Source organism: Amia ocellicauda, chromosome 20, assembly GCF_036373705.1.
Source record: "Amia ocellicauda isolate fAmiCal2 chromosome 20, fAmiCal2.hap1, whole genome shotgun sequence".
Lineage (NCBI taxonomy): Eukaryota > Metazoa > Chordata > Actinopteri > Amiiformes > Amiidae > Amia > Amia ocellicauda.
Window position 1 is genome coordinate 17,821,900 of NC_089869.1, and position 14,413 is coordinate 17,836,312.

The 14,413-nt window shown below is 36.7% G+C and overlaps 1 protein-coding gene across 4 annotated transcripts in view; it reads right to left on the minus strand.

The window, feature by feature from the left end:
* bicc1 (BicC family RNA binding protein 1) overlaps window positions 1–14,413 on the minus strand; it is a 66,920-nt gene that overhangs the window by 31,959 nt on the left and 20,548 nt on the right. For all 4 annotated transcript variants that reach the window (XM_066692955.1, XM_066692954.1, XM_066692957.1 and 1 more), the window contains exon 2: window positions 9,330–9,376. In XM_066692955.1, the coding sequence (XP_066549052.1) occupies window positions 9,330–9,376 (47 nt within the window). The remainder of the gene's footprint in view (window positions 1–9,329; window positions 9,377–14,413) is intronic.

A 14,413-nucleotide genomic window follows, 5' to 3' on the forward strand; every position in this document is an offset into this window, starting at 1 on the left:
AGAGATGCAGCAATTTATTTTGAACTGTTATGCTGGGTTTCTTTCATGTATGTTATAGTAGTTATATATAGAGCAAATCAAAAATAAAATACAGGGGAATACATTACATTATGAACAAGTAAGTTATACAGACAAGCAGTCCACTTGCAATATATTTTGACATTAAGCTTAAGCCAATCAAAGCTAACATGCAAATGCTGAGTTAATTGTGATTTTGAAAAAATAACTTCATGTCTACCTGTAGTTTAATCAATGCCACTACATAATTTAAAACAAATGTTCGTCAGATCACTGAATATAATATTCTACATCAACTGTACATAAATGGTGAAGCTGGCAAATCAATTTGATAATACAATCACTTTTAAAACAAAAAAAACTTTGTCTCCCCACATATTGCCTAATTTTCTGCAGTCAATCAGTAGAACAACTAATGGAAACGAGAATCTAAAAGTGAAGTGGATCAAATTGGGGGGGAAACTGCTATAAATTACACCCTGAAACAGGACACACAAAATGGTGAATTAAGTTATTTGGAATGTATGTAGAAGACAGAGACAGGATGAATAAAATCCAGGAAATGCAGGAATTAGGAATTTAGGAGAATAATGTCAAGCCAATGTAAAAAAAAAAAAAAAAAGTATTGCTTATACTTAATTAGGTGTGGTTAATGACTCAAAGAGTAAAACAATGAAGTCTGAATCCTGCTCTTAAGTGCATATGTCAGCCACTTTAAGATTCTCTTATTCTGTTGACTTTGGATGGCATGCGTTATAATATCAAGCCCTTTTCCTGAGGAATTTTCTAAGGCCTTGTAAACTGAAAGAAGCACACTAAATCAGCTCAACATGCACAGTGTTTCACGTCAGCTCTCCTCAGCTTGGAAATTCCTCTTGAACACTGATGAAAGTGGTTTGTTAATGCACAAAATACGCCTGTGGATACCCATTAGTTGTTTATAAATTCTGCCTGTCTTTCTGCTAAATAACTTTGGTCAGGTCAATACTCTCTCATGGCTACAATTTCCCATTTTTTAAGACCTGCGTCACTTATTTCCAAACATCTGAAAAATGTCTACTGTAATGAGTCCTGAATGGCCTGATGTAGCTGCAACACCTAATCAAGAACATATGGATGAATTCACTGCAAAACAACAATGCAAAGGTCTATCAGAACACGGTGCACTGTAATGTTTAATGTATACTCAGAGTCTGCTCACCTTTTCCTGCTTCCTGAACATTGACATGGGGAATGAATAGTTCAACACAGGGAATTAAATGCAAACCACCTGTATGTTTTAAGTCACAGAGATCTTGTGGAGAGTGTGAATGGCACATAAGTAACTGTACACTGTACAACAGGTCTTAAATTCTATCAATTTTAGTTTTTTTAAATTGTGTTTAAACTAAAAATCCCAAATTGTAGAACAAAGACAGAACAGCACAGTTCTGGTTCAAATAGAGACAGTATCCATATCCTCCAATATACTCCAATTGGTTGCCCTGGAACAGGCGTGGTGAATGTGGCACTTATCTAATCAGCCCAAGAGGAGCATACAGCTGGAAATCATCTCTGCGGATTACTGATGATAAAGACTCTTTTTAAAATGTGTATGCGTACTGTTGTGTCTTTCAGTGGAAGTATTTGTGTAGAGCTCAGCTGTACTCCACACATGCAGGTTTAAGAGGCTGTGATGAAAGGAGTGGAGTCTCGCATTCAGCTCTGACAGCACAGATATAAATCAACAAACAGACTGCTACACAACTATAGTAGCCGTCCCTTATGCGTCTCCTACATCTCAAGTTGGACGCAAATCTACTGTGGCTGCTATGAGATGGTACAGGACAGTACAGTACATTTCTTCTGGTGTTACTGACGTGCAATCTTTTTGTTTCTCCTTCTTTGCATAACTGGTCACTGTTGATAGCGAACACACCGGTACTGAATTAAAAAGAAGAAAACAAAATTGGTTCACTAACTTAAAGGATATATTTTGACAAGCCATCCATTTCCAGAAAATTCAAAACCATGGCAAGTTACAATTATATAGAAGGGATCTTTATATAGTTTTCATTCTTGCAAACATGTGTGCTGGTGTCCCAGACTACACACTGTGGGCCACAGACTTTCTGTAAGCCATGACAATTGTTTCTTTAAAGGTTTCATTGGGCCATTTTGTTTTCTATTTAAATTAAACTTCTTATCTCATGTTTACATTGTCCCATACATTCACCATCATAGCTACAGGAGAGAGGAAGGCATTTGTGTGACACTAAGCGAGAGATTTTTGTTGCACACTTTGATGGGGACTTTGCCAAAACTCCTCATTGGTATATGTTCAAAAAGCATTTTAATTCAGTACTCCGAGCTGAACGAGAGCTTTTTATATAAAAGTTTACCTAAAACAAATTCCTGTAAACTTGTATTTCAATGTAGAATTCAGCCAAAGTACCAAACCTTAAGTATTATCTTTCTCTAATGGTAGGAGCAGAAATAATTTACATGAAACATTCTGAATGTGGCACTGTATTTCATTGTTGAATGTGAGAAACATTAACCGCTATAAAGCCACATACGGAAGCCCTGCTTTATTGAAACAATTTTCAACATTCAACAACCTATTGTATATTTCAGAGGACTGCAGTTTATTTTCAGAGGAGGCACTTCAAGTCAAGTCTTAAGATGCAACTGCAAAACATTACTCAATAACACTTTTCAGACACATAATGTGTATGATGAAGTCATTCTTTCCAGATCTATAGAGTAGTTTGTATTATTGTAACAATTATGCAGTTGCTAAAGCAATTTTAATTGCAGTTGTGGAACTCATTTGAAATCGAGACTGATGCGTTTGTCACTTATGGGCAGTCTCGTCTAAAGTACCGTCATGAAGAAAGTAAAAACATCATCACATACACAATTGATATCGTCATCAATACATCTGTTAAACCTACATAGCTAGGAATGTATACCAACTTCAATTAAAACTTATGGGGTTGTGGATAAATAACACAAAGTGGTAGAATTCTATTTCTATTCTATTTAATAAAACTATATATTTTTATGTGCAAGACTGAAAGCACCAGGAATTAAAGTAGGCTAGTTCCTCCATAGGGTTTCATGGTCTTTGACTGCATCCACGCATCCTGCCAGGAGGTTGTGCATCTGCAAAGCCCTCTGCTTTCATCACTTAATGCAGCCAACTGAGTACGATAGCGCACCTGGCACCTTGCTCTGAATGGCTCACATTGTGAAGGTAGCGTTTCACTGTACATTGTGATAAGGAACTATCTTAACACAAGACACAAACATTCACAGACTATGAAGGCATTTGGAAAAAGTCTTGAATGGGTATCAGGTGGGCACCAATATTACCCATGTGCCTCTCTGTGGACCTAGGCCTCCTTGCAGTCTGCACCAGCTTCCCTTAGCACTCTAAACTTCATAAATCAATTTTAAACCATGTAAAAGGGGATATTTGACCCATGAGGGTATTTGACGGGGACTTGGGTCAGCCTCCAAATTTCCATAAATGTACCCCTGTGAAAACTCCACCTAAACTGGGGTGCCTGCTGTTCCTGGCAGGATCATTCACATGCCTTCTTTGCAGACAGACCACACACCTCCAGGACCTGCTCAGAACAGTCAGAGCAGGAGTTTATAGATCATAGATTTTATGATATATTTTTCCAAACGACACTAGTAACCATAACAGAAGTTTAAGTGCTGTACAAATCAATTTTGTTTTCATAGAAAACATAGTCAGTATATAGATGTTAAACTTATGATTGGTAAACATACATGTTAGGAACATCACACCTATGGAGTAGTGGCGGCCACAAAGGGTGGTGGCATGAATCTTAAGTTTTAAGGGTAATGCTGATAATCAGGCAAAAAAATACCTTGAAAACATATATTCTAGTTGAGAAGTTCAAACTATTCATGTCTGGCAGTGTTAGTGTATGGCAGGTTTAGGTTCTCCTGTGCTTGACATATTTAACTCGATAACTTCAGACGTGCAGCTGTGGATCAGGGAATCGAATATGGGATAATAGACCTTATTACTTGCTGTGTATTACTAAGAGAATTAACATTAAAAACAGAGGCTGGGTTGAAGTCTGTTTCCTGCACCGCTCCCCACACTTCAGTGGATGATTGTTGGTACAGCTGGAGCTTTGAAGTGCTTTGGGTTCCCTGATTTCTTTCCCCCTATTACAAAATTTACTATATACAGTATGGTTTGTTTCTGCTAGGACTTTATAAACACTGTCCTTACAGTATGTAGACATACTGTATATACTGATGGTCTGTAAAGATAGGAAATCATTCCAGTTAAAGTATGTTTAAAAAAAAAAAAAAAACACAGCAAAGAGAATTGTGTATTGTTACATATAAGAAATAAAAGCTAAGTAGAATCTGGGTGCAACTATTCCACTAAGTTCAAAGAATACAGAGTAGCCACAAAATTGCTGATGCTCTATATTTTATAGCTAAAATCACTAAGGAAATGCCTTTAACCAACTCCAAAGATTATGCAGGAACTGAAAATCTTTTTGTTTTTCCTATTCCATCTCTGTTTCTATAAAAAACGAAATCCAAATGAGATTCAAAGGGGTCTACCTGCCAAGTCTGATACAGAAGAATGTGGAAGGAATCAGTAACGTCAATAAAGCCAGAATGTCCATTTTGAGAAAGAACTATAAATAGCATGGCGAAAGTAACGTATCTCGAAAGGTTGGAAAATGTCATGAATATCACTTAGCAAATTCTGTATGTAAAAACACTTAACATGGTTTGTATATCGGGTGCAAATATCTAAACATTTACAAAATTGCTTTCATAGGCATTAACTTTCTCCAACAGAAATAACTGTCCACATTTCTGACCTCTAATCCTGTTGCAAATGATCTGTCACATGATTTAAAATCAATCTCTTGGAGAAGCATAAACACTTCCTGGTTTGTCTTCACATGGTCCAGCGTTTGCAGTGCCCTCTCTGTCACTGGCCTACCTGGTCTGGGTCCTACTCTGGCATGACCCCAAACCCTTCAATATCTGTACATTATTCTTTACAACGCACCTTAGCAACTGAACCCCTATGCAGTCTCACAGATTGGCGAACATATTGCATGTATGGCTCCTCCCATTTAATGTTAAAACTCTGTCAGCTCCAATGAATGTGCCATATTGGGAGGAATTGGCTGTAACACACACACAAAGTACTATCATATCTGCAGGATAAAAAAAAAAGTACAATCCCTTATGCTGTAAGCACATGTGATCATAGTTCACATGGGCATTGTTTATAACAAAACACAGCTGGAAGACAGCAGTGATGTTCAAAATATGTGTCTAAGCCTCAATAAAATATGATATGAAATACAGACCCAACAGGGAGATGCAGAATTAATGCAGTTCGGCTACAAACATGCTTCTCATAGTAAACACTAAGGGTGACGGGGAAAAAAAAATCCAGCATTACACTGTATGATCCCAGTGTTGGAAAAATCCTGCCAATTCATTTGGAAACCACTCGGTACGAGACTACATGTCAAAAATAACTCTCACAGGCAGACCAGCTTATTACAGCTCCAAACGGAAGAGAGGCAGACAGTGAGTAAGAGAATGAGCAAGTTATCTACCAAATAGAGAAACAATATCCAGGAACACAAGAACAAATTTCCATGTGCTCTTCATTGGCTGATTTCTTTCTTCTTTTTTTTTTTATTGAACTTAAAACACATGGCCATTATGTTTAAGGCCAAAATCGTCATACATCTTGCCATGACACAACTACACAGCTACTCAAGAAGGCTTTGCCATGAAGAGGGGTGAGTGGGTGGGTAGGAAACGATCCAAGATACTTTGTTCCCATGAACACAGACTTCAAGGTGCTTCACAAACAACATGTAACATTTTTGTGTTGTTAAATTAGGGGAAATTTTATCCATGTCATACAAGAAACAACTTTTTTTGAACTACTTGCCTATATCAACAAGAAGTCAACTCCATATCTCAGTAACATAACGCAGTGATTCATATTTCATGTAAAGAAAGATTTTTCTACATCTCAGGTTTTAAAGGATACAAACTTTAAATCCATAGATAGATAAATTACAGAATGGAATACAGGGAAGAAAGCCTACCATCATGGACAACAAAGGCTTTGTAAAACCACAACCAGGGTTGTGTGACAGAAACACTCCAATCTACACAACAAAATAATCCATCGAGGACACCACTTCCAAGCTGTTTAAACTGCTTACATTTCATCCCCATCGAGTATGAAGGAATCTTAATTAGATCAAAGTAATATGAAGGAGATGCAATAAAGACTTTGCCTACTTATCAAACCTACATTTACCTTACAAGATACAGAATGCGTTCTAAATGCAGTTACTACTGTAAAACTGTACATGAGCTAAACAGATGCACCTTAAATTAAAATCAATCCCTGCTCTCTTGCACAGACTTTGCTGAGCACTTGATGGGAGCCAAGAAAAAGGGATTATGCATTTGGTCTTCACAGGCAATTAAGTACGATCCAGAGAATGCAGAACTACAGCATAAATGTGTTAATGCAAAAAGAGGTGCGCAGCCTCTGAAAAGCTAAGGCTCATTAAGCATAGTAACTTTAAACCTGAAGCCATATTTCCCCACTCCTTGGTGCATTGTTCTGCTTTATCTCTCTTTTACAAGTACCTTATAAGGAGACAGAAGCAGAAACAAAGAAAGCACTGATAGGAGGGTAAATCTCAATCATAAGAGAGCACAGCTACCTTAAACCTATGGGTTTCCTGAAGTCCTCTTACACCTAGGAAAGGTGTTTGAAATGCTCTATGCTCTATAAAGACTGTGGTACAGAAAACCTAAATGTTTAATTTAACCAAATAAGAGGGTCAATGTGCAAATAAGGCACAATCTGATTGTTTATTATAAACATCTCCATGGCATCCGGGTTCACACAAAATCAAGTCTTTATGTAGTAACATACTGTATTGTTCTTGCATTTGAAAGTAAATAAATACTTATGCAAGAACACACAAGGATCTCCATCACAGAATGTGCCAAGAAAATCTGAGTAGTACTTAGAGACTATCTTTGTTTCAGCAGGCAAAAAGCAATTGGTAGAGGAGCCACAAACTTTCAGCACATATGCTTTTAATTTCGTCCTTCCTGTTGCAAATAAATGTTTTGTTACGAACACTATTTGTTTAAAATGTTTTTAATAAAGCATTGATTCCTCATAGCTGTACAAATCGATGATGGGCATTTGGAAGCATTTTGAAGTGGGGAATAACAACTTAGTACTTATGGCCTATTAACAACTAGAGATGGTCCGCCACGAATACTTGAGGTATACTAGGCGATTGTATGTTTCAATCTTTCCCCAAGTATGCAAAACCTTCCATTGACTGCAATACAACCTTATTACAACTAAGGATGGAGAAACAACATGAAAAAAAAAATTCTGTAGTATAATATAATTTTACTCCAACAGTTGGAAAGTGAAGCATTATTTTATGCAGAGAAGACCACAAAAACACTCAACTGCAGATATCTTAGAAATCGATATCAGTCTGACCTGTGACCCCACCACTGCCAGTGCTTTGCAGCTTAATTAAATGTACATGCTTCTACCACTTCACAGTAGGAAAGAAGAGAGAACATGTAATTTGTATCCCCGATGAAAAACAAATTTTGGCATATTTGTCATAAATGAGCATAGAGCATCGAGAAACCCAGAAACACGTAATTTCCTCTGCTACATTATCAGCACCATTATAATCCAATGTTTTAAACCATGTCTTGCACTAGTGATTGAAATGTGCTCCTACCTGGAACAGAACCAAAGATGTATCCTATATAGCTGACAGCAGTGTAAACACAAAGTCACACAATCGGTTAAGTAACTCAGGAAATAGATGCTTTGCCTGAAATAATCAACATTTTCAATGTTTTTCCTTTTGTAATGTCTGGGTTCACATTTGTCCACATCTGACAATGGCTAATAATGAAGTATATAATTTCAGGGCACTAACAATTTCAGCAGTAAAACAATGATCTAGCAAGATATGCCATTTTTCAGAATCTTAAATCATTTTACATGGAATTATATATTAGCCCCATCATCTAAGGATGTCATTAATTTCAGTAAATTTTTAGGTTATGGTATCTCTTCCTGTGTCCTGTATATTTTTGCATATATGCTTCTATAGCTAGAAGAAAATTAATAAATCAAGCATCACCCGCTGGGTAGTGAATTTGAAAAAATCTGGCACATTATTAGTGCTATAAATTAGGAATTGTATTCAAAGAAATATGAATGTCTTTGAGAATGAGAGAGAGATTAAATAAACATCTGTGGAAAGGACTTATTTAAAAGTGCAGAAATGTACATAACCTTGCTTTAATGTCTGATACACTCTGCACTTAAAGTCTCTGAGGATAAAGCAACAGAATGTAGTATTCACATAAAATGTACCAAGGTAACTAAAATAAAGTTCCAATACATTTATGTTTTCTTTTATTTCCAATGATATTATGGTTTTCACAAATGGAACTACTTTGGAGTGAGCTGCACATTTCAGCGAAACTGAAATATTTCCTTCGTTTTCAAAGTTTCCTTTTTTTTTTTTTCTTACAAAAAACAGGTTTCTTTGAGGACAGTCTCCAGGCAGTCACCTGGAGTTAATTTCATACCGAGTGCAGTGCTTCCCTGTCCTTCATTACAAAGACCTGTCTGGCTGCACATACATGCATTTATATATTTTTCCACATTTTGCCAAGCTTCCAATTGCTCTCCCTATAAGCCGTTTTCTAAACCCTAGAAAGGAATGAAAACAAGGCAAAGGCAGTTTTCCTTGGCTTGTTCAAAAAGAGAAGTAGAGCCGTCTTCTCTTCTGCTATTCTTGCAACGTTGGGCTGAAACCAAATGTACGTATGCCAGACCCACAAGCAGTTGATCACTGCCTTTGTGAGCCATCCTGTAAGGAAATGTGCTAAGTCCGAACAAGCAGAGTCGATCACATCAAAGTGAAAACTTGTCCAAAAGAACAATTATTCATTAATGTTTCCAAATGGTGAGAAATGTAAGCTACCACAAGACTTTCAAGATGAAATTAATATTAATTAAAGGCATACTTGGAAAGAAGAATCTGTAAGGAAGGAAATCTGTAAATTTGACATTTTCCAAAAATCTATATAAAAATTTGATTTGATTTTGATTTGCAGATTTGATTGTTTCTGTGGAATATTTTACCAATATCTTTTGCATAGATGTTTTTCATTCTCATCTCACAAGGTAAAGAAAAACAGGTCCATCTCACCTTCTGGAAGAAATCCTCCCCACCATTAACCTTTCCCTCTGTGGCAGCTGCAAAGAACAAACACAAATTGAAAAAACTAATTAATAAAAGAATAGCAATGGCAAATCATTCAATCATGAACAGCTGAGATCGAGCTATTTTAAATGGATTTAAATATTTATGAAGATATTTAATGGCATCAATTACCGATAACCTGCAATTGCACATAATTGGCCATTTAAAACATCTAAACTTTCCACGTCCATCTGTGGGTATTGTGTTTGGCACATTTCTGGTTCTGAACCACATGAGAAAATAATCTTGTTTATATCTACATTTGTTTTTTTTTAAATCTTAAAAATGAATACTGTTCCATACTAATTCAAAGGACTTGTGAACAAGACCTCAATACCACTTCAAGCATTTCTTTTTCTGAAAGGTTTAAAACTAAGATAGTGTAAAATTCCATTGGAAAGGCAATTACATTCATAGTAATTGAAATTAAATGAATAATGTCAGTTCGCTGCTGGTTTACCCGAGTAGGCCTTAACTGCCGCCACAACACATTTTAACATAAAACAATTATATTTTAATGCTATACAGTATTTTCCACCTCCATTTCTGAAGCCCAATTGTCATTATGCAGATGAGCACCAGGCTAATTACAGCATCTCTGGAATACTAAAATAAGTAGCTCTGTGTCTAGATGTACTTCAAGCCAGGTTTGTATTTAAAAAACATTTCCTTAAGCACAAGATTTTCTCTCTCTTTCCCTTTAACCTATGAAAACATGAGCATGGTAAGCAATGAAATGTGGCAAAATACTCAAAGCTTTAAATACAACTTTTTTCAGGCCGTGAATAACGGAAAGTCTAGAATGATGCCCAAGCAATAATGATCTACAGCTGACCTGGGACTGCAATGGTGATATGTGCACCCTGTTCAATGCAATGACTTGTACTGCTCCCAGATAACCTCATCTCAAAGCTTATGGGTTAACTGAACTAGGAAAACCTCTCAAAATGATTGAGTAACAAAAATCAGCATTGGTTTTCAAGCAATCAATGAACATTCTTCCCAATGGCTCCAAATAAATGCAGTCATAAAGGTAGTTTGTTAAGGTTTGAGTGGTAATACAAGAATCCTTGGTCTTAGGTGATTCAACTTTCATGCATTATATTGCCACAGAATGGTTAGAATTACAGCATTTGAATTCCAAGTTATCATTGTGATTAAGACGATTTTGCAGAACTGCAACGTGGCATCTGTGGGAGTGAATTAACTTATTTCAGTTACCTTTCAGACAAATGATACAATGCCATTCACATTTTTCTCTTTGGACCTCAAAACCCATCTGCGTGACCTGCTCTTACTAAAATCTTTCATTAATTAATACACAGCAGAGGAATGGATATAGCAGGCATTCATCCTGCGTTTCCTTCGCCTTCCAAACATGTTGCAATTGCACTCCCTGGAAATTCCCGTTAGAAGATACTTTTAACACATTTCTTCTCTCTCTCCACTTTCTCTCCGGCCCAAGCAAAACAAACACCACAGAGGTGGCCAGATAATTTTGCTGAAGTCTTAATGTTTTCATTTCCTTTACACATACCTAATGTAGTTTTAACTTATACATACTGTTATTTTATTACAAACATCAAGAATTGTGGTCTGCCATTTACACAGAGAGGTTATAAGATCAGGAGCCTATTTTACAATATCAGTCATTAAGGAAAAATGGGAGGTTCCCTTATTTGAAGCCCTGTATAAATAGTTTCAATGTTTTCAGGGGGCGATGAAATTGGTTTTTCATGCGACGGGGGATTCCTTTTCAGATTTATAACCATATCTGCTCCTACATTCAAAATCCTAACAGGATTCAGTGGGAAGTAGACTACATTATATCTTTTTAACAGGGTCTTCAATACAAAAAATGACATCTTAATCCATCTTATAAAATGCTTTAATCTTAAAATTTCAATTTCATATTTGTGCTTTGCGATATCGTTATCGAGGTATGGAATTCCTCCGAAATCGTATTGCACCGATACATGGCTATAATCAATTTCATAAGCAATATTCCAAAAAGGAGAAGTAGACACAAAAAAAAAAAAAGTTCCCCCTCAATCTTTAAGGAATGTCCCTTCTTCCTGTACTATATATTATTTTGTAATGGAAAAGAATTAAGTTGAATTAAAGGATTAAATTGTCTATTAACTCCTCTGTAGGGTGTTGCAGCTGCTAAAGAGTCCACCAACAAACAAGAAAAGGGCATTTTTCTAAATGTTTTATACAAATATTGGCCTCTGTATGCTTTAGGAGTTTTTTGGACAATCATTCCAAAAAAGCAAATGGTTAGGGAAGCCGATCAAAAATGCATTTACTTTATCTATAAAAAGCACTTCTAATCAACTATTCGACTATCCAAGTAACCCAGACACACACATCTGGGCTTTGACTTTAATAGTTTTATTGACTATGTTTAACACATATGCTTATAATTACACCCCCACAGATAGCCGTCTGCAGCTGGCTCATGGGAAGGCGTGTGTGCTTGGTGAAACAGTCAGCAAGAATGTGTCTCATAACCTTACAACAATTAAAATTAAATTTGTCCGTTTACAACCCTTTTAGTACAGAGACAAAAGGAACACTTTTTGCAGTGCCAGTGTTTGTAAAGGGGGAGGCCGAGCACCAACTGAGGGCTAAAATGTTAACATTTACTGACAACATGCCTCTTTGAAAACAACACCAAAGTAGGCAGGTAATAAAGAACGTGTCTGTCAACCCCTTCAACCTTGGGCAAGGTGGCATGACACAGTATGTTGACTACAAGATGCAGCTAATACTCAGACACCGCAATGCAGGATGAAACCAGAAACATCCAAGTATTAGTAATATACAGCTCATCAAAGATCGGTCATCAAATGGTGCACGTTGCATAGATTTACTTGTGGTTATAGGGTGTATGTTATGTGCTAAATGACATGGTTATGGCACTTGATGAATTCAAAAGGGGTGTAATGCAGGTGAGAAAGTCAACATCTTATAGGAGATGAAAAGACATGCTCCCTGCCAAAAACCCTCCATTGAAAAGCTAATTAGAAAACCTATTTATAAAAACCATGGAGACCTGTTTCTATGGTAAACGGTCTAAAAGTTAACATTTCATTTCTAAGTCTTAATAATGTCAGGCAGACAGAGATGCAAGTGGTTTTAACTAGTAAATCCATCAGTTTAATGATCAGTTTCAGGAATCCAAAACAAGTGTCCAATCGCTGCGAATGCTCACACTCAGAGGAAGCTTTGTCTTCTTGTTTTTTAACTTTTGAAACTGATCTCAAGTGTTCCCGAATAAATCCTGGGGTATCCAGGACAACAATGTTATCAAGGGAGCACATCTCGCACAAAGCAGCCCAGGCATGGAAACTGGTCCCCCGGAGGCACAGCATCAATCTCCCCCAGCCTTCAACATGTTGTCCTTTACATTATTTAATTCTCGCTCAACTCACAGAAGTTCACAGAAACCCTTGTAATGTGTTCCTGCATCAGATTCAATTAGGAAAGATCTTTGGTCTAATATAATAAGTGTTTGTAAATGTGTTGCATCATTTTCATACCCATGGGCTTTGAGGTCTTGTTTTAATTCAGTAGAGTATTTTCAAATGGGCTGGAATCAAGGGGACTATGTCAGAAATGAAGCACAAATACAGTAGATAAATTGCATATGTTAGAGTTGAGATGACTAGTAAACCTGAATCCCAACCACAGACACATTCAAAATGTCAAGTGAGGCCCACAGAAATCTACAAACAATTGTGATAACCAAGTAAAAAAACATCCACCCTATCCTTAACAAATGTCTATATTTACAGGGGACTTTAACCCTAACATAGCCTGGACCAAAATATAACCCTAATTTGACCACTACATTTAACTTCACTAAATTACTTGAAACACTGCTCTCTACACAACCTAAACATAACAGTTAGGCCATTTCTACCTTCATTCAATCTAGCTGTAAAAGCTGAAGAACAAAGTAGTAGGACTACGGGTATGTGCAGTAGGACCGTAGATGGGTTTCTCTCACTTTAACTTGGTTGATGCATTTAGAGGGAATATAAATAGTATTAATGCTGGATAAATCTTGAAAGAAATCTTCCAAATGTCTTGTCAAAATCAACAGGGAGGCTAGAAGGATTTAAATCAGTCTAATTTTTTCCCAGTGCTGTCCTCATTGTGTGCATACATTTTTCATAATGCAAATAAAACAAAGACCACAAAAAGAAAACAATTGACACATTTGCTACATTTTGCACGTTAAAAATGTTAAGTGCACTATAAACACAGCTTTTCCACGTATCATTAGCTCATCCACAGATAATTAATTAATCTTTATACATTTCCTGTGGGTGGTTTAATAGCCCTTTGTTGTTCACAAACGCACTTCATACAAAAATTATGTTTTCGTGCCAAATGAAGATTAAAAACAGCAGGTGGAGGAAAACATGACAATATTCCTGATCCGATCCCTAATCTAAACATCCCTGCTATACAGTGCCATGCAAAAGTATTTAGACCCTCTCATAGTTTTCATATTTTATTGCTTGAAGTCATGAAATAGAAGTAGAAATACATGTGAATACACAACCAAAGCCATACATTCAAAGCAAAAACAAAAAGAAAAGTAAATAGATCATTAATATGAAATAAAATTGAAAAACCCACGATTGCATAGATATTCAAACCCTTTGGTATGGCAAACCTAAATTAATTCAGGTGCACAAAATGACCTTAACAAACCACACAATTAATTGAATGGCCTCCACCTGTGTTCCAGAATAGTGGTTCTCACGATTTCAGAATAAAAAGACCCGTCTGTCTGAGGTTCCTTGGTCAGGTAGTGAATTTCAAGCAAAGACTCGACCATGAAGAACTTCAAAAGAAAGTCAGGGATAAAAATCATGGAAAACCACAGGTCAGGAGAAGGGTACAAAAAATATCGAAGTCTCTGAATATCCCTGTGAGCACAGTGTAGTCAACCATCAAGGAATGGAAGGTGCATTGTACCACCCAGACACTGCCTAGATCAACCGAGTGCCTTG